The 27,424-nt window shown below is 37.8% G+C and overlaps 1 protein-coding gene across 1 annotated transcript in view; it reads right to left on the bottom strand.

The window, feature by feature from the left end:
* Positions 1–813: 813 nt before the first annotated feature.
* Il23r (interleukin 23 receptor) overlaps positions 814–27,424 on the bottom strand; it is a 59,658-nt gene continuing 33,047 nt past the window's right edge. The window contains exons 6-10 of the mRNA XM_026410261.2: positions 21,530–21,686; positions 9,392–9,481; positions 6,487–6,589; positions 3,711–3,801; positions 814–1,470 (exon numbers count right to left, since the gene is read on the bottom strand). Coding sequence (XP_026266046.2) covers positions 814–1,470; positions 3,711–3,801; positions 6,487–6,589; positions 9,392–9,481; positions 21,530–21,686 — 1,098 coding nt within the window. The remainder of the gene's footprint in view (positions 1,471–3,710; positions 3,802–6,486; positions 6,590–9,391; positions 9,482–21,529; positions 21,687–27,424) is intronic.

Genomic DNA, 27,424 nt, shown 5'->3' with positions numbered 1-27,424 from the left:
CTAACCATAGAGCTTCTTTTTTATTTTATTTTTAAAAATTTTGTGGGCTTCATGTGTATTAGCCAAGAATTCCACTACTGAACTACACCTGCAGCCCTTCACAAGAGCTTCTGAAATACTTGGGACTAAATTAGAGCAAATTATATTCTGTGCCTTTATAATTATGTCAAAATGAATCCCAATGTTATGTATCACTAAAAAGAATCAATAAAAAGTGGAAAGAGAGAGAGAAAGAAGAGTAAATAAACAAAAAATGCTCCCATCATTCAGGCAAACCCTATACAATTCTTTTAGTCCAAAACACACTATGTGAAGATCAGATCTCTAATACCTGAATTCAAAGTAGTGGGGAAAACCATATAACAAATATGCTAACACACTGTTCCTCTGTTTCTTTTGTTTTATTAATTTTGTTGTGTGGAGCTATATCTATATATACGCAAGAGAATTTTAAGTGATCAATTAAAAACTAAACTTGCTTTTCCCCCTTGCAAGTGTATAACGTTTTAATTTTAGGGAACTGTTTTCCCGGATTTATTTCACTACCACATCTTTTGTATTATTTATCCTTTCTTCTTACAAAAGAGCTGTTCTGTACCTTTCCCTGAAGGAAAATATAAAGAGGAAATAGTTGATATTAAACAAAATAATCCACAGTGATATTCCTAATAATGCTGCTTTTTTTTGTGTGTGTGTGTGGCCATCAGGCAGGTACTACCTTGGTGCCTTTGAGGAAGAATTAAATTTCAATCGAGGAAGGCTCCGACTTGCTACTGCAGGACAGGTTTCCCACATGGATTCTGACCACCCCACTTACTTTTCCAAGAATGAAATCCTATTGATGTGTTTTTCCAAGATATTTTGTGGAAAATAAGAGTTGATAGATGGCAACTCCTCCTCATCCATGATCCCCAAACAGGAAACAAATTCATCAGGCAGCAGGGTCTGTTCCAGAACGGGATCACTGGGTGACTTGTTTTCCAAAAACATGCTGGTTTCCCCCTCCGCTGGGTTTTGTAGGTCAGGAGGACTGCTGCATTCTCCCTGATTTAAAATGAGGCTTAATTCTTCCAGAACCAGCGTGTTGCTCCGCGAATTCAGACTTGACACAGAAAAACCAAAGTTAGGATATTTTTTTAACCTCATATTCCTTTCCAGGTCCAAGAAATCGACTTGTGTAGGGGTTGAGAAGTCCTGTTCATCGCTATTGCTAAGATGTTGCTCCTCAGGGAGAAAATTTGAAATCTGGGGTTTATATCCGGTGTGGAGGTCAGGAAGGTACACAATGGGATTGCTGGTGAACAGTGACTTTGGCAGGCCGTCTCTTGTCTCCAGGGACTCTGTATTTTCCTTCTCGCAATCCCTGCGCTTGTGCTCTCCCAGGAAAAGGAGTTCCCTTATTTCTGTAATCATGGGATCCACATAAAGGACCTCTTCGCTGAAATTGCTAGTCACACATTCACTTTTTTCCTAAGGGGGGGAAAAAAAAGACATGGTTTTATTTTACAAAAAAAAAAAAAAAAAAAAATTTAAAAGGAGCCAGCTGGATAATTGAATAAGCTCTGGAATGTTCTTTCCCTCACCCTCTCTCCCTCCCTTTTCTCATATTGTTTATCTTCCTGTATGATTTCCTCCTTTTGTCTTTTGTTCTCTTACTTGCTTCCAAATCCTTATGAAATCCTCCCCAAGAGGTGACAGAAAGAAAGGAAGAAAAAATAAATAAATAATCCGTGCCTCTTAACATATTTCTCAGTTTAAAAGTTTTAAAGAGGAAGATGGGACTTGACGATTAACTGGCACATTAACGTAGGGCTTTGGAATATATAGGAATAGTTCTTAATATTATGGAGCCCTACTACAAGGGGGAAAAGCCACTTTGTTGTTTAAATAAAAGAAAGAGGAGGGACTCCTATTTTGTTTACGTGTTGAGAGTGAGGCTGTGGTGTGTACCTGTGCTGAGGCTCTCCGGGTGCACAGCCACTCACAATTCAGGTATGTGGGACCATCAGGAAGGTGGGTGAAGGTTTCAGCCTGCTGACTTTTGAGGGAAGGACTTGAGACCTTCCAGCTGAGTGCCAGCCTCCCAGGGCAAATAACTTTAGCCAACACAATTATAAAATTAGTGCCATCTATCACAGACTGAGCATTTGTGCCAACCCCACCACCCCCGTTCATATGTTGAAGCCAAAGTGATGTTATTTGAAAGTGGGGGCCTTTGGGAAGTCAGCGAGTCATGGGGGTGGAGACCTCATGAATGGGATTCATGCACAAGAGACATGAGAAAGATGGTCTCTCTGCCAGGTGAGGAGGACAAGGAAACCCTCAACAGGAACTCAGGTGCCTGGCACCTTTATCGTGGACTTGCCAGTCTATAGAACTGTGAGAACAAATGCTTGGTGTTTAAACCCATCCGGCTATGCATTCTGTCACGACAGCTCTGAGCAGACCACTCCTTAATCTCTTGAGCAGCAACCCAGAACTCATCTGAAGGAAAGAAACCAGGTTTCCCCTCTAATTCCAGGAGCCCAGAGTAGGACAGGAGTTTGGCAAAGGAGAGGATCTCAAATAAAGCTATGTGAAGTGTTGTTCAGGTTTTCTTCATGCCTTGCCTCCTCAGAGAACTCGCCAGGTTTGGGCAAGAGCAGCAGCTGGGTGTTGCTTAATGGAAAAGCTTGATGTGAGGAGTGACTGGAATAAGGCTGGGCTGGGGACTGGGGTCACCTCACAGGTTTTGTGTTACGGAAATTGAACTTCATTCTGTGGCAGGTGGTTTTAAAACTTTAAAAACTTTTTTTTTTTTTTTTTTTAGGTTTAGGCTAGGAACCTCTTGTTCAAATGATGTGAGGTGGGGGAAAGAGTCGATGAATGGGCTCACCAGAGCTGCAAACAGAGCCACGCTTATTTGCTTGACAAATATGACCTTCTCCTACCTGACATGCTGGTTTTATCTCTGTACTTTTGCTCACATTGTCACCTCTGCTTAGAATGCTCTCGCTTTCTCCTCAGAATCTCTGTGTGTTTCCTGTCACCCATGTGGGCTCATGTGTCACTGCATGTACATCCCTGCACTGCAACGCTTGGATGACATGTCTGGCCCACTGACAGGGCTTCGAGGCCCTGGCTAGCTGAGTAGATGGCTGGAAACACACAGAGACCCTCTCCCTCTTCCACGGCCAGCAAAGCCCTATCCTCAGTCTTCCTGGTGCACACTCTTCTCTTTGCTGAAATGGAAACCTGCCTACCCCCTGGGGACACCATCCTCCAGTCCCCTCATGTTAATTGCTCATATTCCCCTGGGTTTAAAATAGAAAGGGGTGTCCTCCATCAGCTCCACCACTTCTCTACCTCGTGTGAAACAGAAGCCTCTTTGAGTCTTTGAAGCTCATTCCATTGAGTTTTCTTCCCTCTATCCTTTGCGCCTAAAGACATCTGCCAGTTTCTTGGTCTAATGACCTCAGTACCTGACCCACACTCTTCCACTTCACATTTCTCTCTTGAATAGTATGGTTTCTTTCTTCTTTTCTCCCCTAATCCTATTCCTTCATCTCTTTTAAGTAGAATTTGAAAGATGTACGATTTTGTTTCTTTAGACATGTGTAATTACGTTAATATGTGGAGCCACATATTTGAATGGAAATTCTACTCTAATCATGAGACCCCACTCTTGGTCCCAATTGCCACTCTGTCTTTATTTGATGGTGTTTGGTTACCTGAAGCATTTTCACAACATTACTGTTTTCCATATTCGGTATATCTTCATAAAGCCACTTTGGTATCAGCAATAAGATTTTTCTTTTAATTCTAAAAAAAATCAAACATGACATATTAGAAGCAGCATTTTACTTTCTGATTGGTGCAGGCAATCATAGGAGATGAGGTGGTCAACTAGAATGGAATGCATCATAAAAATCAGACTCCCTGATACAGGGACAAAGGTTTTCATCTCTTAAAGTTAAGGGAAAGCTGACTCAGTATCTTTTCAGGTATTCCTCTGGTTTCTATTGTTCTGCTTCTTTCTAATGAGCAGGAACATTTCAAAACACATTAGATTCAAGAGAACTGGGAGAAACCACACACATGTTAAACACAGCAAACCACTCTAAGCAGATCATGCGGGTGGGAAAGTTTGAAAAAGTGAAGGATATTTTGTAGAACTTTCTAAGGCAACCATAACTATTAAATAAAAAAGAAAAGACTGTTACACTAAAAAAACCTATAATTCAAGCTCCCCTAATCTAAATTTTGTAATTATTCCAAATACTATTGAGGCAATTATGAGGCCTTCAAATTTTCTTTACTTGGTTGGAGTAGGAGGTAAGGGAACAACTATGTGGCATGGTGAGCACTGGTTTTCACCTAGACTATGTGCTTATTAAGTATCCTAGGGATGAGTTGATGGGGCTTCCTGCCCCTCCAACTTATTCTTGGTGATGCCATTGAGCTTAAAACAATTCACATATTGAAAACTCAAATCTATAGGGTGGAAAAGTTTCACCAGAAACATGGAAGAGACTAAACTCATCTCAGGCTTATTTTTACATGTTAACAAGGACCTGTAAACAACAGATAGGACTTGGTTATCTGTCTTAAGCAGATTCTCTAAAACTTTTTATTAAGTAACAACCAAAATGGCTGCATGAATGCCACAAGCAAGCCCTGTTCGATCTTGGACTTTGGGGTAAAAATGATTGCTTTACATATATTTATACAATGTTTTATGATTCAGTTTTTTTACACCTTCTATATTTAAAATTCAATCAAACTAGTAAATTCTTGTTATTGTGGTAAAGTTTTTATATAGCACATTGATACAGTGAGAATGTATTTATATATATTTACTTAGTTTTGGTTTCATTGTGTTTAAAATGTTTTGTCTTCTGTTGTCCAGTTCTGTTTCTGATGTAGGGATTTTATAAATAATGTGGTTTTTAAAAAATATCTTTATTTTATTTGTTTATTTTTTATGTTGTAACGGGGATCGAACCCAGTGCCTCATACATGATAGGCAAGTGCTCTACCACTGAGCCACAACCCCAGCCCATAAATAATGGGTTATTATATAAATTAACAGTAACTGCTCATATGTAAAATAGCTATATTGAAATTATCTTTGTTTCTTTTATCTTTTAAAAAAGTGTACTTATTAAACTAATTAGGTTAATCAAGAATTTCCTTATTTGTCATTACCAACCCACAGTTAATTTTAGCTTTTTTTTAACTTGACTTGTTGATGGGCCTTTATTTATTTATTTATTTATTTATATGCAGTTCTGAGAATTGAACCCAGTGCCTCACACATGCTAGGCAATGCTATACCACTGACCTACAATCCCAGCTCCAGTTTTTAGGTTATTTTTAATAGTAAACCTAAAGTTATTTAAAATTTCAAACTAAGTAGGACATCTTTGGATAAGAACACAAAATTTAGAATCTTTATGTAGCATTACTTTGAAATTAGGATTAGATTTCAAGGGGCTTTATGATCAAGCATATTTTAAAACTACCTAAAATGAAGTTCCACATTAGTTGCCCACCTTGTCAGGGTATTAGGGATATGCTCATTAATGTGTAATTTAAAATTTGAAATATTACTTAAATTCTAAGGGAAAAGGTATGCAAATAAGAAGTCATTAATATACTTTATTTAGAATAGCTCACTTAAAATCTTTCTACTGCATTTTGATAACAAGATTTAAAGAACGATTATTTCACGAAGCAAGTGATGACAAGAAAGAGAAACTCAGTGCCAATTTGGCAAAGAATGCTCCTATGTGTCAACATCTGTGCGTAATTGGATATACTGGGAAACTGCCACATGAAACGACCTGTCTATGAACACATTAGAGATACTCAAGGCATCCAGTAAAACTGAGAGGACCAAAGACCTTGCTTTTCTCAAAATCTCATAATAATCTCAAAATTTCAATAACTAGGCACAGATCTCCACTAACACCATATAGTAGGGAGACAGATTGAAAGAATCAAGAAGAAGGGGCTGGATCCCTCACCACCAACACTACTGGTAACAAAGTGACAAATGCAAACATCCATACTTCTTTCCACACTGATTCAGCTGATTTCTTTGGGTAGAATTCAAGGTTTGCTTAATGGTTACTCAGAGGAATCCAGGTGCTGTGGATTGCTTGGGGTGCCATGGAAAGGCTGTGGGGGTGGGGAGCACAGGTGTGGATGTCAGTGCTATCTAGCTGGACTCCTGGCCTAGTGCTCTATGACCCCAGGCAGAGGACAACCTGTCAGCCTTGTTCAGGTCTTCTGAAAAATGGGCCATGGCGCTTTTTGGTAGGTCATTGTGAGGATTAAATGAACGGTATTTGTAAAGAGCTTGGCACTAAGCATTGGACCTTTAATTTTCCTTTTGCTGAGTAAAAAGGTTAATGGGTTTTTCTAGTAAATAACTGAATTGACAACATTTTGATAGCACATATATATGGCCTAAATTAGAACACAGAAACTACAAAAACCTACCCAGTTCGGAGCGATCTGTTAAATATCCCAATCAAAGAGAGAATTGACAACATAACAGCAAGGAAGACCATGCCCGATAAAAGTCCAATGTCTTGCCTGTTGTCTAATGAAAGGAAAGAAAAATAATTTTAACTAAGCATTAGCGTTCATCTGATGCCAGCAGTATTGTTCTCTCTACTCTGTTCAAAGTGAAGGTCACTGATCTCAAAGGAAGAGGAAAAGCGGAGGCAAAGACCACCTATGCCTTGGGCTATGAAACGACTGCTCTTTCAGAATGCATGACAAGACCCCAGGAAACAGCCTTATTGGTTTGGGAAAATTGGACTGATGTCTCTGGTATCAGCAGGTTTGTAGAAGTGCATCTCCAGCAGATGTGGTCAGCTTGTGCATGCATATTTCATTTAAAAACATTTAGTAATGAACCTCATTTGGTTTGTTTGACACAGGTGAGAATTCCAAATTGCCTGTGACAAGGTCTAATGCTGGCCACCATCACAACTGGGATTGTTGTGTTTTGTTTTGTTTTTTTAACCTTTTATGTGAGACAGAAAATCTGTGTGCAACTTCTCGTCATTCTTTATGAAATTTTTCCTGCTGAGAAAGGACATTCACTCTACCTAGAACAATAGATGGCATAAGAAAAAAAATCAACATTGCTATAGTCCTATACTTATTTTAGAAACAATGCTGTTCTTGCATTTTGGCATTGAGTTGATTTCCTTTAAATAATTAAAATAACTTATTCAGCATGTGTTACCCACCACACTCTTCACATTTTTCTCCCTAGTACATGAGAAAACCTGATATTCAAATATAGAAGATAGCTAAGACATGACTTAGATTGGACTTTTCTCTAGAGCCATGCTGGGTTTTGGCCTCCCTGTGGTCCTCTGTCCTCCCTCACTACCTCTTTTCGAATACAAACCAGGAAACACATACTATATTGCCCCCACCCTAGTTATTGCCCTTCTGTGCTTGTTATGCCTTTTGGGATCTCCAGACTGACCAGCTTCTCTCTTAAACCCAATTGGCAAGCAGGCACCTGTGTAGCTTTATCTTCAAATCCCAATGGAATAGGACACTGGTGTTTTCCCAGAGCTAAAGATCCGTGGATGAATATTTCAAGCCACTAAAGGGATTATGGACTGCCGCATTCCTTGGATCGAGAGCTCCCCAATTATCATGATGCTGGAAGAAGGGGTCTAAGAAGTGGGGAGGAGAAACCAAGAGCTGAGTTGAACTCTGCCTTTTACCAGTTCTGGACTGTGGGGCATAACTGTAAACATGTTGAGGCTCAGGTTCCCTCTTCCATAAAATAGGGATTTTAATACCTATCTAGTAGAACTGCCTTGAGTTCTTGGCCTCCACAATTCTAACAAAACTATCAAGTTGCATGTCTATATAGACATCCATAATTAGGAATCTGCACTGAACTTGAACACTTGGCTCATGACTGATTTGCATCTACAAATTCAGGGTGCCCTCACCCTGTCTGGTGTTTCTTTGTAACACTTAGCCACCACCTGGTTTTCTTGTTGTTTTTGTTGGTTATTTTTCTCCTCTATCTAGAATGGAAGCTCCACGAAGATTGGGGGCTTTGATATTCTTCTTCTTCTTCTTTTTTTTCACTACTAATTTCCCATCACTCAAACTAATACCTGGCACTTAAGAGTTGTTTACTGAATATTTATTGAATGAATCAATGAAGGTGCAAGGAATATCAACAGAAGCTGTAGAAGTTCTTACACTGGTCCAGTCAGATCTCTATGCAAAGAGATAAATGGTCTACCATGTTGAAACAGTCATGCCAAAGTTTTTCAGTCTGAAACTTATATTTAGAGTTTTACTTGCCCATGGTTAGAGTTTGGATGTGAGGTGTCCTCCAGTAGTGCCTGTGTTACTGCAGAAATGTTCAGAGGTAAAAAAATGATTAGATTGTGAGAGCTGTAACCTAATCACTCCATACTGGTTTGAATGAACAGACTGGGTGTAAACTATAGGCAGGCAGGACATGGCTAGGGGAAGTGTGTCAATGAGGGCATGCCTTGGGAGGGAGCAACTTACCTCTCCTAGGCCCTTCTCCCAAGCCTTATCTTAGGCTCAGAGCAATGGAGTAGGCCATCTATGAACTGAGAACTTCGAAACTATGAACCCCAAATATATTTTCCTCCTCTAAGTCATTCTTGTTGGGCATTTTGGTTATAGCAATGCAAAAGCTACTTAAAGTACCCATTACACAACCTAATCTAATATTTTAAAATATTTTATTTAATCTGATATTTTAAAATATTTTAAAGCACCCATTACACAACCTAATCTAATATTTTTTCACGCCGAAAACATTTAATTATGCTCATCAGCAGAAACATACCCAGTCATATCAACAAATTAAATGGGAGCTACTTGTGTCCGAGAAAGAGCACAGATTTCAGGATTTAAAAGAACAGTATTTGAATTTTTATCTGTCCCTTAGCAGCTGTGTGACCTTGGACTCATTCCTCCATCCATTAGAGCTTTGTTTTTTCTCATTTACAAAATAGATCCATAATACTTATCTCACCAGATTGTTTTGAAGATTGAAAAAGATGATGTATATAGAACTCTTAGCACATGGTAGACAGAGAGTGGTATATTTTTAGAAGTTTTTGGGACTTGAGACCCAGCACCTACCTACTGAGATGAAAATCTGTTCAACTCACTGTAAAAGTTGGCAAAATCCACCTAAGCCTCTCTTTTACTTTAATTTTAAACATATTTTCGTACTTTGCCGAGTATTTTTCTATAGAAAGCATATGGCATATCTTATTGCCCAGAAACTCATGCCTGCCATGTGAATTTTTCAGTGTGGGGGTTAAAATGGGTAGTTATTGAAGACTCTGAAAAAGCCTCGGTGTTATTTTCTTACCAGAAGTAAGGTGTCCTTTTAAGGTGGAAGAAATGAGAAGGTCAGAATTCCGAGTATCACTTTGGAAAGATTTTGGTGTGACCTGGGAGACTTAAAAAGAAAAGAACATCAAGAAAAGAGCACTCAGGTGGCTCCGTGTCTTCAGAGACTTTCTTCCCTTGCTCAGAGATGATTAAAGTCAACCAGTAACTTTAATAGGCTTGAAGGGTGGAATAAAAGCAATGGCCTGCAAGTGTGTCTTTTCTCTTTTCTTATTTAATTTGGTAAATCTCCAAGGAGTTAATATTACAAGGACAATTAGAAACCGCTGAGGGTTTGTGAAATTTCAGGGTGTGTCCACTAATTTCATGAGGCTTCTAGGCAACAAATACCAAGGAGCTTTATTTCACTGAGCCAGAAAAATGCACAATCATTGGTTTCTACTTGATTCCTTCCAATAGATGATGCAATAAGGTTTAAATTTCCTTAAGGGCCTTGGAGATGTGTCACTTTGGGCCTTTGTGCAATCTTTGGGAAGCTGTTCGCCCCCTCTTGGCTTCCCACAAGAAGCTCAATTTTGATTAGCAGACACTTTGGGGTTGTAACACAGGGGTGGAATGTCATTAATGACTCCTCTCTGCTCCTTTCCCAATGGCAAGGATCCTGGCCAGCCCTGCCTAGTCATGAGGGCTGTCTGAGGCTTGTTAATGAAGGCCTCCAATCAGGAATGGGTGAACAGTCTTGGCAGCTAACTCACTTTAAGTCAGAACACAAGAGTCCCAGAGAGATCTTGCCAGTCCGGCCCTTTCTGATACTTAGAAGCTGCCAGAGGTGACTTCAAGGACACAATTCTATCAGTTATCAGAAGACATTTCTGAAGATGGTTTTAAGTTCTGCATCTCCAGGAGCCCCTCAAGCCCTTATTTACTCAGTCAGTATTCACATTTTTTTTTTTTCCAAAATATTCTTCTTGGTCCAGGCAGGAATCACAACTTAAGGTATCCTTAACTGTCACTGAGATATCACAGGATTATATAATAAGCTATGTGGCCCACAAGATTTTTCTTTGAGAAATAGAGCATACATTTGTAGTGAAAAAATTCCTATGGGTTTTTGGAAATCTTTGAGAAAGGCTAATTTGGGTGCAGGAACAAGCTCTCTATTGAAGGGCTGTTCTCTAAGAACAATAGGGCAGGGAATTTTAGAAGATGAAAACATTGTAAAAGCCAAAAGTTCTTTCCTGTGTTTTTATTCTGGCTTCTCTACAGCAAAAGAAAAGTGTTTCCTGTGAATATGGCTTCTCAATACTTTACTAAATTTCTTTTTCTCCCTGGTGTAGGGCTCCATCAAACTCTGAAGGGTTAAGGTTGTACCCTAACTGTGGGCAGCCAGGTTCACGCATCTAAATCTCCGGTTAACAAGCCAATGTTCATTCTCGGAGAGGACAAGCTGGAGTCTGTATTTGCCTTAATTTGAATTTTTTTTTGGAGTTTTTATTTTTTTTAATTTTATTTATTTTATTATTTTTATTTTTATTGTTGGTAGTTCAAAACATTACACAGTTCTTAATATATCATATTTCACAGTTTGATTCAAGTGGGTTATGAACTCCCATTCTTAATTTGAAATTTTAACAGTAGAAATAATACCTTAAAATGCGACAAGATTTTCAAGTTGGCAGCCTGTAAACATATAAATAAAATAAAAATAATTCTGCAACGTATAAACATAGGTTGCAGAATTATTTTTATTTTAACTTTTGTTATTTTAAAATTTGTATTTTTATTTAAAAGTGATAAATAGTGTTGTTGGTTTTCAATTCAGTCGAATATAATTCTGCTTTATAAATTACAGGTGATTATTTGGCGTTGAAACTTCATTTAGTTATTATTTGGCATTATATAAAAAATAATTTTCACATCTGACTAGGGCTTTATTAGCCCTAATAAAGAATAAATGCAATCTTCCTTTAGGGTCTATTTGCTATCAGACTTTCAAATCAACCAGATGCATTCATTTAAATTAGATTAAATTAAAGTTACTTAAAAGAGGTGCTTAATTATCAGAGGGTAATTTTACAAAGAATCAGATATATGAAGTAACATAACTTGTAAACAAGATTATCAGAGACAAAATCAAGTCAATGACAAAATTTTTAATCATGGGACTGAAACAAAGCCAGAGACGGTATTCTTCATGGCATACTGCCACCAAGTGGCTAGGTCATTTCTTTAAATTATACTTAACATTTTTCATCAAAAAGCAAAATTTATAATAGAGAGAAATATTTTTAACAAGAAAAAAGGAGAGAAAAATAAAATAATTTCATATCCTCAGTTTGCAGTTATTATTTTATAGTATTTTGTAACATTTTAAGCATTCCCAAAATGATATGCCCACATGCACGCACACACACACACAAAAAGATTCCTTTACAACTGAAAAACATAACAGCTGTAATGGACAGGATATTTTCTAAAGTGCTAGAAAAACCCGGAGATATTTTCTTTATTTGTGTAGTATGTGCAGTGTTAAGGTCACAATTGGGACAATTCTATTTATGCCACAGGAAGTTAAATATGCCCATTACTTTCACAGGAGTGTACTCAGAAAACCTACCTCGTCTCTAATTTGGGGAATCTGGGAAAATTTTTTATATGGTTTATATGCACTAATATTGAACTTTAAAGTTAGCCTTATAGAAGACAATGTGTTGGAAGGGAATTTAGAGTGGTTTCAAACAAGACATGTAGTTTCTTATTTATGGACAAAACTTACAGCATATCATAACTATATTCTTTAGCCCAACAGATACCAGGCTAAATTAATCAAATCCATTCAAAAGGACCTGGTTTTAGTAATAATGTCTTACATTTATTTCTTAGAGGCAATGCCAAATCATCTCCATGGCTTTTCTCTCTGTCTAGTGAGGGGCAAAGTGTGATTTGTTATCCTTTTGAAGCAACCATTTAATGAGTACTAATTATGTTCTAGGTAACATATTATTCTTTATATGCTGTCTCTCATTTAATCTTCATAGCAACTCAATCATGTAGATAATGCTATTGTCTCATTTTATGGATAAGAAAACAAAACCTCACGGTAAGTAACTTGCCTGATGTCACTGAGGTAGAGGGTGAAGAATGGAAATTCCCATCTAGTTCTGACATGTAGTTTGTTCTGGTCGCTAGTCCCTTTAATTAATAACCTCGGTTCTGCAGCAGGATAGCTCAGGGTGTGGTGCACAGTCAGCCCTCCAAGCAGCCTTCCCAGGCTGGAGCTTAGCATTGCTCTTCTGGGGTCACTCATGGTGGGTAGAGCTGCTGGCCTCTGGGGCTCCAGACCCCACCACTATGGGCTACAATTGGACTAACCCAATTAGCACTAATTTTTTAAATCTTCAGCTCAGGATGATTTTCTTCCTAAAATCAACTGTTTGATTGTACAAGCAATATGTGCTAATTATAGGATGCTCAAAAATATAGAAAAGTATGGAGATGCATTAAACAACTTTATTTTTACTCTCCAACTAGAAGTAATCATTTTTAATATTTGTTAACAGAATTTTTTTGTGTGTATCTGTACCCTGGTGGAGATCATACTCGTTAATACATGTTGTGCTCTGCCTTTTTCATTCAACATTTCCTTATTTTATTAAAAATTGTTTGAGGGCTGGGGCTGTAGCTCAGTGATAGAACTCTTGCCTAGCATGTGTGAAGCACTGGGTTTGATCCTCAGCAACACATAAAAATAAATAAATAAAAGGTCCATCTACAACTAAGAAAAAATTTTTAAATTGAGACATTATCATTATCATTATTATTAGTATTATTAGGGATATTTGAGATTTTATCACTTTTATACTGAATTTATTCAGTTATAGTCATACTGAGAAACTGTACACCATGGTAGTTTCAAACACCAACTGTGAACTCAAATGAAACTAGGTCAAAGTCCTGCATCCACTAGTTGGAGGAGTATGGTTCTGGCAAATTGTTTAACCCTTCTATGACTCAGTTTCCTCATTTGTAAAATTGGATAATAGCAGTGCTTCACATTTGAGGTTTAATTAGATAGTTCATATCTAGCAACTCAGTACCATGTTTTATATCAATTAAAACCCTAATAAGCATTAGTTATTGCTATTGTGAGACTTACAGATTGTTTTCAAATTCTTACTATTATGATTAGCTTTAGGATAAATATCGTTGTACATAAACTTCCTTTCCACATCTCTTGATTTCCATATCTTGGATTATTTCCTTAGGGCAGACTTTTAAAAGTAAAATTACTGGGCCAAAGAGTCTTAACACCTAAGAGGTTTCTTTATTTACCTATGTCTTTGCCAACCTTGTGTCAAAGCCATGGTAATCAAGGCCTGCCTCATAAATGCTTTGATTAGAGATAAGACATGGATCTTTTTAAGACTTTCTTTCAGAAGATTCTAGATGTTCAAGAAGAGGAATCATAGTAAAAATAAAATAATAATTAAAGACAAAGGGTGTGTTTTCAAAATCATTGGAGTTTTTTGCTCCCATCCTACTTTTGTTAAATACAAACATCTCTTTCTGGCTTCTCTCTAATCTTTTTCTTTGGTTGTTCTACTGTACCACAGTATTTAAGAAAATAGCAATTTCTCCAGGCCAGACCAGTTTAGCCCTGTGGTTGGAATTCACCATTATTGTTCAGACAGTGGTCACACTTATCAAGTAGGCACCAGAAGCCCAGGGCAGAGAAAATGAAATGTCAGCAACACACTCATTACCACACCTTGAAAAACAAGTCAAACAGTGAATCATGGAGTAGATGAATGGATTATGTCAACCATATATATTAAGGATGACAAGGTGTGCAGAGAAATATCCAAGGGACTATCTTCATTCATATATTCCTAGGCTGTGAGCTCTTTTTATCTTCAGAGAGAAGGGGGTACAAAATGTACACATGGCATTTATATTATTAAGGCAAAGAATAAAAGGAGGAAAAGGTAAAAAGCAGCAATCATCTAGAAAATTTCCCTCAGTGGTATGGACCATATATAGATGAGGGCCTGATGTCGAGGTGTAGCAAAACTCAATGTGTGAGAATGGGGAGCCTTCCACACCTACTAGTAGTCAAAGATTTTTCAAAAGTACAGCCCTGCTCTCCAGCAATGCTTGTCCTAATTCCTGAGTCCAAAGAGTCTGATAAATATTTGCCATTTTTGATTTGCCCAACACCAGGACTTACTTCCTTGTGGACATTCTAACATAGGTCAGAGGCAAGTAGGGCTTTTCTCTTCAGAAGTCTTGGGGAAATAGATACTCCCTCTCTGCACAGCTGGCAAATAGCTTAAGTAGATGACCTAAGGCTAGCTAGTCAGAAGCCAGCTCCCTCAACTCCCAGACTTTGAATGTAGATAGGTAACATGCAGCTTCAGGAAACCACATAGTACCCAATATGTATGCAGTAGCTATAGCTATATCCAGGGGCTGGTGACAGCAGCAGCAGTGGGCTTCACAACACAGGGCAGGCACACGTGCCAGCTGTAGGGTTCTCACCAGGTTCTTCCTAGACTGATTCCGGCTCCTGCTCAGACATGCATCTCCTCATGCCCTTTTCACCAGCCTTTCTACTGATTTTCAGCTGTCTTTCCAATGATTCCCTTTCTGCTTAAGATAAGCAGAGTTGATTTTTTTTTTTTTTTTTGCTTGTACCAAATCACCCCTGGCTAGTCAAAAGTGCAATTTTCAGTGGTGGATGGATTAGTGATATGTGGTAGAACAAATCATGGCCTCCTAAAGATGTCCATATCCTAAACCCTAGAACCTATGAATTGGCTACCTTATCTGGCATGAAGGACTTAGAATGGGGTCACTATCCTAGGCTATATGGGTGGATTGAATGAAATAACAAGTATCCTTGTAAGAAGGAGGCAGAAGGATGAGAGTCAGAGATAGAGACTGAAAGATGCTGCACCTGTCACATTGAAGGTGGAGGATGGGGCCACAAGCCAACAAATGCAAGCAGTCTTAGGAATCTGGAAGAGGTAATGAAAATGATCCTGTCTAGAACTTCCAGAAGAAACACAGCCCTGTTCACACCTCAATTTTAGTCCTGTGATACTGATTTTGGATTTCTATGAACTACAGGATAATACAATTTTTCTGTTTCAAACTATTCAGTTTGTGATAATTTGGTACCACAACAATAGGAACCTAAAACAGGAGGTTACTACTTCATCATGGAAAAGCTTAATCTTTATCTTCTATGAACAGATGGCAAACCTCAGAGAAATTGTGGAACTCAGAATTCTGAGTTGTTTTTTAGTCTCAGAAGCCTGGTGATTTATTAGATTCAGGATCCAAAGAAATTTAAATAAAACCCAAATGGAAAGTCTCAGTGTATTAGTATTTCAGGAAACAATGTGTGTCTATTTAACACGTTTAGCAATCAAGAACTACATATTATGCCAATCTTGGACAAAAGGTCTCAAAAGCAAAACATAAAAAAAAAAGCTGTGGATGTAGCTCAGTGGTAGAGAGTCCCTGGGTTCAACCCCCAGTTCTGCAAAAACTAAATATGTAAAGAAAGAATCTATAAATTTATTGTTCATCTCCATATGAATGAATCACCAAATCTCTCATTACGAATAACAGCACTTTTGAAAAACACTTCATGTGCCACCATCAAATTCGTATTGTATTTAATATCACTGCTATTTTGTTCCACTGACATAATATTTGGTTTTTCTCTTCTAGCCACAAACACTCCTGAAGTATTAATGAGAGCTTTCAAGAGTCACTGCTAAGCAGCAACCAGTACTTTGATGAGAACAAAGTACAATGTGGCATATAGCTCTGCTCCTACTTGCCCTCCTCTGGAAAATTGTCAAAAAAAAAAAAAAAGCATAATATGATTTCTCTGGGAAACTTCTGCAACTTGCAATTCGAGCAAGTTAATTAGTCATTATGAAATGTGAATGCCCTTCCCTCAGGCCTAAGACTTATTAAAGGGATCAAAGGCCAGTACCCTTTTTTTTTTTTTCCCCATTACAAAGGGTTCTGTGTTACAGTGCAGAATTGAAAACCACTCCTACCTAGAAGTGGTTGTTTCACCTTTTTATCTTTGGTTATGGTGAGTTTAGGGAGTTGACTTTCACATTCTCAATGTTGGTTTTCTATGCACTGACAAAAGAATCTTTTCCCCTTTGGGGCACCTTCTGCACTACTTCAAGACCCCAGGGATTTTTATAGTGGCTGTCGGGTTGGTGGGTTAGAAGCTCCACCTGCAGCAGCTCTCCATGGTCCTCAGGATCAGCTAGCTGCAGCCTCACCTGAAGAGGCAGGGCAGGGTGTAGGCTGAAGAGGTCATTTTACCACTGGTTAACTGGAGCAGCTGACCCACAATTCTGTGCCTCTGAAGATCCTGCTCTGTTGAGGTGAGCAGCGGTGATAGAGACTCAGGAGAAATAGGAAAGAGAGAAATGGCCAGTTGGCAGCAGAGATAATTACCTGAGATTCTCACATGACCAAATTTTTCTGCTTCCTGAGTGTCCATTATTTCCAAGGAGATGAGTTGGGCAACCAGACCTCCCCATTTGGACCCACCTTTCCTGCCTGTACCCTGCATTATCTGTAAGATACTCTCTTCCCTCTTATATGGTGTGTCTAACTTCTAGGACAGTGGTTCTTACACTTTCCTGAAAAAGTGTCACTTGGTAAGAGGCCCAGGAATCTGCATTTTAAGCAAGCTACAGGTATTATAATGCAGAGGGCCCATGGCTCCCACCCTCAGAAACACTATGTTCCAGATATTTTACTGGACCAGGACCAGATAGAAAACCACACGGTGAATTGCCTGTGGCAATCTTGTCATGGTCAAGGTCACCTTCTCCTTCACCTCTACTACATCCTCATCTAATTTTCCTTCCCGTGCCTGATTCAAAGTTCCTGGAGTCCTGTGCTTCATTCTCAATGCCTCAACCTGGAGCTGCTTCCACATGTATTCACGACAAAGTAGAAATAGCTGATAACATCTTGAGATTCTTTTCTCATGTTTCTGCATTTTTCATAACAAATCCTACATTAGAAGTGAAGTTCTGTTGGCATAGTTTAATTATTAGGTAATGTGCAGGGAGGATTTGGTTAGGTGGTTTGGGTGGGGTTGACATAGAACCTTCCTAGATCTCTTAGGAAGGTGACCAGCAGGGCTATAAATGATGTGGATGCTGGAGTCCCACAGACTGAATTATATCTTGGTTTCACTGTCTACCAGCTTTACAGGTTTGGTAAAACTTCTCAGGTCTCAACTACCTTCCTCCGTACTAAGGAATAATAATTACAATCCTTTTATAGGATTGCAGTGGTAAACAGCAATCCACACATAAAATACTTATCATGATGCCCAGTACATAGTTAGCATCCAATAAATGTTTGCTATTATAATTTATTGTCTTGGAGATACCTGGAGTCCAGTCCATAACTTAAATTGGCCTCTTGTTGTTAAACCAGGATAGAATAAAATGGATGTCTAACCCAGAGAAACCTTTTCTGTGTGTTTGCTAAAACCTGATGGTCTAAGGGATTGATTCTCTTTTTCTTCTTTAGTTATAAGATTTTGTTTTCCATTAAAGACCAAATACTTTGAGGAAGGAAAAGACATTAAGTCTTGTAAGTTACTTTACTCTTACTATAAATTACTGGTTTGGTTTTTTAATTTTTATATTATTTTTTAGTTGTGGATGGACACAGTACTTTTTTATTTTCTTATGTGGTGCTGAGGATGGAACCCAGTGCACCATATGTGCTAGGGAAGAGCTCTACCCTGAGCTACAACCCCAGCCCCATTTGGTTTCTTTCTGAAACCAAAATTTTGCTTTTTTTTCCCCTACATTTTTTATTGGTGCATTATAGCTGTACATATGCTTTTAAATTTACTCCCTGTCCCCCTCCCTGAGGATTGAACTGAGGGACCTCTGCCACTAAGCTGCATTCCCAACCCTTTTTCTTTTTTCTTTTGAGACAAGATTTTCAAAAGCTGCCTAGGCTGCCCTCGAATTTGCAATTCTACCTCAGACTCCCAAGTAATCACAATTACAGGTATTTTTTGGTCTCTTTTTCTTTTTTTAATATTACTGTGTATCAAACACAAAGCTTTTGCCATGATAGGCAAGTGCTTTACCACTGAGTTACATACCCACCTTGAGACCAGGTTTTAAAGACCAAAAAATAAAAAATAAAAAATAAATATTTTTCCAGAAGGAAAGCAATACAGAAGAATGTAGGGGCTGCAGAACAAGTCATTCCTCCTTCAGAATTTGTCCTGCTCTCTTAGCTGGATGTAATTTTGAAAACATGCTGTATTGAGATGAATCAAATCATTGAGTTGCAAATAAGAATCTTAGAGAATAAAACAGGAAATTACTGCATGGAGGAAACATTACTGTCTGGATTGCATTTCTTCACAAATAAACTTTATTACTGGGAAAATTTGGTTGGTAAAAAAAGCCTCATTCTCAAAGAAATTGGTCAACCAAAGTAATACAGGAACTATATCTTTTTAGTGTTTTTCAATCATAAGGCAATTTATACGTCAGATGTGAAGTTTGGTTCCTACTGCTTCAATTTATATTTTTATTTATAATGCTATGTAACTTATGCAATTATTATGCTTGATTTTCATTTTCTGTCTTCTTTAGAATGAGACTTCTTCAAGTCAGGGATCTTTGTCTCCTTTGTTTGCTGAGGTTCCCAAGCACCTAGGAAGTGCCTGGCAAGTAGCAGAGGCTAAATGAGTCCTTCATGAATAAGTGGATAACTGCCTTTCCATGGATATCTTTTTGTAAAAACCAATCACTACTAAAGATGTGCTAAAAAGCCATTGGTAGCATGCATCAACATCTCAAAACGTGCTTAACTCTTAATTCAAAAATTTCTTTAGATCAAGAGAAATGGGAGTTTATATGCAAATCTATTCAAAGAAGTTTATTGAAAATAAAAAAGAACCTAGATATTGTTTAAATAAAGAAAGGATTAAATGAATTATAGTACATTCAAAAACTAGAATGCTGTGCAGCCATTAAATAGGGTTTTAAAAACTCTACAAGGTGAATTAAGTGAGCAAATCAGTATACAAAACAGTATGTACACCATAGCACCAACCATTAAAAAATAGGTGCATAGAAAAAAGTTAGTATTAAATTCATTAAAATGTAAATAGCAGGTACTTCTAAGCTGTATATTATGATAGACTTGCATTGCTTTTACAAACAGAAAAGAAATGTTTTCAAAAAGATTTAATATTTGTACTTTCCCTGACACATTTTCATTGTTTCTAATTTAATATGTCTTAGAAAGAGATTGTGTCAAGAGAATAACTATGGTTCCCCTCAGCCAACACGAAGAACTTGGATGAATGAAAGTTTTCAGGGATATTTAATTTTACCCCTTGAGTGATTTTTCTTCTTAGGAAACAAAGGATTTTAAGTTTAGATTGTTGTAGGGTAGCTTTGGTATTCTTAGTCTCTTGTATCTCCAATTGAAAATTTTACCCTTAAAGAAAAACATTTGCAGCCTTTTACTGAACTTGTAGAATATTCATATTGTTTTCCCCTTCACCTTGATGTATGTGCTGAAAAATCTGATGAGGCTGCTGAGGGGTGGTGGGGAGAACACACAGTGTTTGAGTAATTAGGTGCTATCATGCTATTTAGCAAGCCATGCCTCAGTTTTTGCATTTGTAAAATGGTGTGAATTACATGGTTGATGTAAAAATCAAACAAGCTTATATACAGTAGTACTTTGTAAGTGGTAAGTAAATGTTATATCAATTTGAATAATCTTGCTAAATAATTCTTGATTTCACTTAAAAATATTAAATTACCAACTAAATTATATAAGTTGGTATCTAAAGTTGTAAGAATTCTTAGAGCTATCAGCTCAAAACAGAATACGTGAAGTTATAAATTAACTTTCAAAAGAGAGAACTGATAATTCATTATTGAAAATAATTCCATTGATAATGTATTTCTGTATTTCCATCATCTGGGCATTAGGGGGCGCCAAAAGAACTGTTTGGTTACTTTGGCTCTTGGCTCCCTCTACTTATTTGGCAGACATGAATATTTATAATGTATGTCAAAGTGCTTTGAAAATATAAAACACAATTACAAGACGTTAAGTAAAGATGATGTTAACAGTACTGTGATTATAATTAAAGCCCCCCCCCCTTTTTTTTTGTACCAGGGATTGAACCCAGAGGGGCTTAATCACTGAGCCACAATCTCCAGCCCTATTTATTTATTTATTTATTTATTTATTTATTTATATTTTTTGAGACAGAGTCCCTTGATAAATTGCTTAGGGCCTCACTAAGTGCCAAGGCTGGCTTATTAAATTGTGATTTTCCTGACTCAGTCTCCTGAGCTGCTGGGATTACAGGTGCACGACCAAGCCTAGCCAGTCCTTCATTTCTGAAAAGAAACATTATAACCTAACATATAAACTACCTACAGTATGGAGACAGCTTCAGTTTATGGGGCCATTATGGACTATTACAACAACTATAATAGATTTATTTTATTATTTGCTACCATTAAACTCCATTTAATTACAAATTGTTATTGAGTGACATGAATAAATGTATATGAAATTAAACTAATAATCTTTGGAATAGGAAAATTTCTAAGGATCATCTAGACCTTGTTGAGAACTAATTAATACCATGTTTAAGTGCTTTATCTTCCAATTGCTTTGCATATAGTAGTATTTATCAATACTTACATTGATATTATTTGATTTGTGTCTCTTTTAGAAGAATATATATTTTTAATTCTTAATGTTTTTCAAAATAAGATCTTTGATAATTACATGCTTTGCAATCACCCAGTGTTTGTAAGAAATTCTGACCTGTAAGAACCTCCCACCCACTACTTGTGGATCAAACTCTTTGGGGTGCAGGGATTATGAACATCTTCTTAAACAAGTGCCCCCAGTTAGTTCTTATGCCCAGGAATATTCCAATTTGTAATTTGCTGTCAAGGCAAAAGGATGATTTACCACTTACCTGGAATAGTTTGTCAATTTTGGTAGAAGTTAAGCAGAAAAAGTGTATGCACTTAGAAAAGAATCGAAGGACAGAAGAAGAGACTTGAAGAATTAAATATGTAAGTACACTCACCTGTTTCAGGTGTCTTATAAAAAAAGGGTGCACTCCAGGGTTGCCAATACTTTTTACCTGTTGCTTGACATCTCACTTGAAATACATACTTAATGTTTGGCTCCAAGTAGAATTCTGATTTTTGTACATATGTGAAGTTGGTGTCAAATTCTTTAATCTGAAATAGATGTGCAATAATAACCAGATGATATATATCGTGTGCTTTTAAAACAGTTATTCCACTTAGCAGCAATGTATGGAACTGTATTCCAGGACAGCCCCTAGTGTATTCCAGGACTCTTCTAGACCCTGGGAAAACAAAGGATGAAGCATTTTGTATAAAATATATATAATCAAATATGTATTATAAACATTAAGAGTGAAATTAACATTGCATGTGTTCAACAACTCTCTTTCTATATAGGCTCCTCCTAAATTTCAAGAAAGTCCAAAATGTAATACATTTTAAATATTGGAATACGTGATTTTAATGAAGGGGGGGGGGATGAAGGACCTGATAGCTTTTGAAACTGCCCTAATTTAATTATTTAGATCAGTAGTTTTTTAAATGATGAGATAATTTCACTTGCTCATGATTACTTTTAGAAAAAAAAGGTACTCATAAGCTAAGCTATTAAATTGGCCCTTACTACAGATTTATGCAAATTCTGGAAGACCTAGTGTATGTGCATGTGTATATGTGTGTATGAGAAAAGAGAGAAACATTTGAGAATGCTGAATTAGAAAAATCCAATGGAAATAAGAAACAAAATACCTGAGTAATAGATTTACAATTGTTTTTTTTTTTTCTGGGGCATTACAACCAACAATAGAACATAATGAAAAATATGACCCCCGAACCAGTTGTTTTTGCTGGGAGAGAGAAGCCAAGGCATTTGCAGAGAATTTTCAGTGTGCTATAGTAAGTGGTTTACTGAAAAAAGTGAGGCATGATTGAAAGGCAGACATAAAATATGTCTAGAAATGCATTTATGCAATCACAAGAGAAAACAGTTGCTAGAGCCTCATGAAAGACAAAGTTAAAACCATCAGGATAAAAAATAAATACACAATTGAAAAAGGAAGAAAAGATGAAAGCATGGTTATCAACCTCACTCAGGGATTCTTCTTTCAAAACCCAATCTTAACATCAATCTTTAAAACTTGTAATGCATTGAAAATGTAAAATTCATGAAAATATGTTTTGAGGATGCCGGGTTCCCTGAAAGAGATCATTCAAGTTTCCATAACTCCTGGCCCTCAGAATTGTCTGTTGTACAAATATGCCTGGAACCTGGGGTCTCCTGGGATCCAAGAGAGATTTGAATTGTGCTGAAGATTTGACTTTCAAATGCGCTCTGCTTGGGACCAGCTACTCTTGTGAAGGAGTCGTGATTCTCCAATATGTCACTTACTAAGAAATGCCCTTAAGTACAGTAAGAATTCCAAATAGAAAGAATTCTTTAAAAATAAATATTACGGTGTATATGTAAAGTATACGTGATGTGACGGGATGTTTCACATAATAAAAAGCCTATAGTAAAACAAATGAACATATTCATCGTCTCACATTGTTATCCATTTTTCTTGTTTTTGTGGCACGAACAGCCAAAACTGACTCAGTTGGCACACATCTCATGTACAATACAATTTTATTACCCACAGTCCTCGTGTTCTGTAGTAAGTCTCTAGACTTCTTTCTTCATCCTTCATCTCTGCTACTTAGTATCCTCTGAACTCTAATCCTCCCATCCCTCCATTCCTGCCCTGGGAACAACTGTTTTTGTCTCTACCTTTATAAATTTGAATTTGTTTTTATAGATTTCAATATAAATGAGAAAGAATTTTATACAACTGTTACCAGCTGTTTCTATAATGAGGCAAATCAGGTAACTGCTCAGGGACTTGCAAAGGAGAGATGATGCCTCAAGAGGCCAAAATGGTCATCGAGAGAACTAGACATCATCAGTGTCTGTGTAGAGGGTCTACCTCAAGAGCACAGGAAATGTAACTTCATTTTTAAACAACAGTTCATTTCTATTTACAGCCTCATTTCTGAAGGTTGGAGAGTACTGAAACTTTGCTTCCATCAGTTTGAAGCACATCTTTTCTTAGGGTTGCATCTAAGTTCCTGAGAACATTCTTGGTAGGGTAAGAAGCATCTCCAACCTACCCAGAAAGTTTTATAGTCTCTACCTCCCATGAGTACAGACTTAGGACATGGCTCAGGGTACAGGGTCCTCCTCAGTAGCCCACCAGTGTCTGGTTCTTGGTTTCTTCCCTCTTCCCCTCATCTCTAATCTTCCCATCTCACTGACAAATTATTTTAATATAGGGTTTGGTGAGGAGAGAAGCAGGGTGGTGACTGGGAAATTTAGCTGTGACTAATCACATGTTCTTCCAGATCTTCTATTTATACTAGCAAAATCTTTTTCCCCCATGTATTTTTAAAAATATGTTTTAATTAATTATACATGACAGTAGAATGCATTTTGATATATCATACATAAATGCAGCATAATGTCATGTAGTCATATGTATATAGGGTAATAATGTCTGATTCATTCTACTATCCCTCCTGCCCACATACCCCTCCCCTTCCTTCACTCTCTTCTATGTAATCTAAAGTACCTTTATTCTTCCCTTGCTCCTTCCCCCTTATTGTGAATTAGCATCCACATATCAGAGAAAACATCTAGCCTTTGGTTTTTTGGTATTGGCTTATTTCACTTAGCATGATATTCTCCAGTTCTATTCATTTACCAGCAAATGCTATAATTTCATTTTTCTTTGAGGCTGAGTAATATAGCAAAAGCATTTTGAAAAGCAAAAGTCAAGGGTTTGATCCTTTGCAATCTGTATACAGTTCTATCAACCCTTCCAGGAAAAGAATCAATACTTGATTTTGTGCAGCCTATGCTAAGAATGGTTTTTACATTTTTAAATGGTTGAAAAAAAATGAAAAGAATATTCCATGATACATAGAAATTATATAAAATTCAGATTGTAGTTTCTGAAAATAAAATAATATTGGAATACAGTTATGTTCAATCATTTATATATTATCTGAGAGTGCTTTCAGGCTATACAAACAGAGATGACGAGTTAGGACAGAAACCTTATGTCCTGTGAAAACTAAAATTTTACTGTTTGGCCCTTGAATAAAAAGTTTATCAATAGCCTGGTCTATCTTAATTAGATAATAATAATCCAGTCATCACTAATCCATTTACTTAAATTTATAATCTAGACCCCCTGCCTTACTATTACCAAGGTTAGGCACATTAAAGGCAAATAACAGTAATAGCTAATATGTAGAATACTATCCATATGGACTTAACATTATAAAAATAAACAGCAATACAAAAATGGTTAGGATAAAGCCACCCCCATAGGAGCTCATAGATTAAGCATAAGGATATAAATATATAAACAGTATATAAAAGTATATACCATATGGCAAATGTTCCTGAAATAGGGACAGGGAAGTGAGCGTGGATTACTGCTTATGAGCTCATCTTGACAGGAGCTTAGGTGCAGCGAGACAGACCATGAAAATAACCGACAGGTTACAAGTGTAGGTTTGATGTTCTGAGAGCTGGTTGGGCTCCAAGTTCCAGCCTATAGGTGTGGTAGAGGCCCGGGGATGGGGTGAAAAGAGCTACAAAGTGAGGAGAGAGAGAGAGAGACTGTAGGCATAGAAGTGTCATGGAAGAGTTCTTGGAGAGCAGGACTCAACTTAGGATAAGTGGCATCCTTGGTGTACATGGTGGAAGAGAATTTCAGCGAATGCCAGTCAGAAGCAGACAAATCTATTTAGGAAAGCAGATACACATTCAAGGGAGAATTCGGACTACCTGAAGAGTGAGACATCTTTTGGGACAAAGCAAGTAATACACGTTCAAGGGAAAATGCAAGCCAGCTCCAAGGAGCCAGGTAGCAATGCCCTGGTCTGGGGTGTTACTATTTATAAAGGAACATAGCTAGGGATTGAACTAGAGGTAGAATCAGGGTAGTCACACAATATCACCAGTCTTCCCTGTACTTCCTTGCATATTGTCCTCCAGATGAGGTCCAAGGACATAAGCCAAGGATGTGAGCTAGATTTCTCATGAGTTGCCTCCTTTGAGTTTCAAAGATTCATGGGCATTTCCTGCATTCCAAAGGTTCATAGGTGCTTCTCTTTGGGGATTCAGCATACCTTTCTTTTTCTGTATCCCCAAGTTCCTATCTCAAAGGGAGTGTTCATACTTAGGGAGTTGGCAGAGAAGAGGGTTTACAAAGGAAAGGGCAGCTAGAGATATGGTTAGGGAACAAAGACCTTCCTGATAACCAAGTGGCATGACATGCTCAAGGAGCAGGTAGTCAATAGAGTCAAGAGCTAGTGCAGGGTGAGCACTGCCAAGATTCTCAGTCGTTTAAAGATAGTGGTGTCCTCACAGCAGCTGTTTCCAGCAGGGTAGAGAGAATGTGGACAACATTCTCCAGAGGGAGATTTCTGTGATGGCCCAGGCCTTTTCCCTGCAGGTTACCTCTGTCTTTGTCACATGGCCTCATGGCTTTGAGTGTGCTCTTACACTGAACTCGGGCTTAAATATAGGACTGAAAGGCAAAGCAGTGATGGGGCTCAGGTGCTCTTGTCCTCTGCCATCACCATGAGAAGAGCATGCCCAGGCTAGCCCACTGGTCCCAGGAGGAGGACTTGGAGAAAACCCATGTTGAGACACGTGAGCAAGCCAGCTGACCTGCAAACACATGTCCCATATCAGTGAAGCTCAACCTCGCCGGGCTGGACCCCATGACAGAGAGGAACAAATGCTTACTGTTGTGTGTCTCTTCAGTTTTTGTGGCAGTTTGCTATCCATTATTGTAGCAGTAGATGACTGATATGCAATTTAAGAAATAATGAAAACCCGGGAGAAAATTTCAAGTACTAAAACTTAGGTATTTAATTGGTGGAAAGCAGATCTCCTAAAATTTTGTAGCTTGTACTGGGGTCCAGTATTGATTGTCAGCTGATTAACAAATGTGGAGACGGCTTTGTTTAGCTGTGCAATTTATAGGATACCTTTAGGTGACGCAAGATGACTTCACTGCTACTGTGCATGCATTTCTTTTAGGAGAGGCTGACTGTGTTGTTTTCTTCAAGACCCAAAGGTAAGGATCACATATACATGTATAACTTCCTTTTGAAGAGGGAATCAGTCCTGGTATAAAACACCTATGTAGGACAATTGTTCTTAAACATAATCAGAACCCAGAAGACAGGATTTAAATAAAACAGAAGCCTCTATTTACGGAAACTGCTCTCCCTATCCTACAGACTGGGAGGGTAGATATGTAGGAGGGAGCTCCTTGCTGTGATGGCCAAGGTGAGATCTACTGCACACAAAAAAAGCTTGAGTTAGACTGAATAGAGCCTCCTAATTTTAGGAGCTGGTCTTATTTTGTAATCTAGATTGCACAGTAGCTAGTTTTTCTCAGAGATGCTTATTTTCCTTTTGCTATTTCTGAAACTTTACTTGAATCTTCATTACATACTCCAGCTTAGTCTCAGCTATACTACTTGAGAAGTCAAGAAAGGGCCAAGACTCTGGGTTGGGGTTGTGGCTTAAGAGGTAGAGCACTCACCTAGCATGTGTGAGGCACTGGGTTATATCCTCAGCACCATATAAATATAAAATATTAAAAAAAAAGAAAGAAAGGGCCAAGACTAATAAGGTAGGGCAAGATGTTTGTAAAGGTTTCCCTCAAATGCAGTTCAATCTGCAAGGATGAAATCTGAGGCTTTGACTTGGATTGGAACCAAGTCATCAAACCAGTAGATCAAACTTCTGCCTGGCAGCCTGAGCCTTGCAGGATTACAGGAAGGACTGGCAGGTTCCTTTTGAGACCTCAGGGTAAGCAGCTTAACTT

Source organism: Urocitellus parryii, chromosome 11, assembly GCF_045843805.1.
Source record: "Urocitellus parryii isolate mUroPar1 chromosome 11, mUroPar1.hap1, whole genome shotgun sequence".
Taxonomy (NCBI): domain Eukaryota; kingdom Metazoa; phylum Chordata; class Mammalia; order Rodentia; family Sciuridae; genus Urocitellus; species Urocitellus parryii.
The sequence above is the reverse complement of the archived record's forward strand: the minus strand, read 5'-3'. Positions and strand labels throughout refer to the sequence as shown.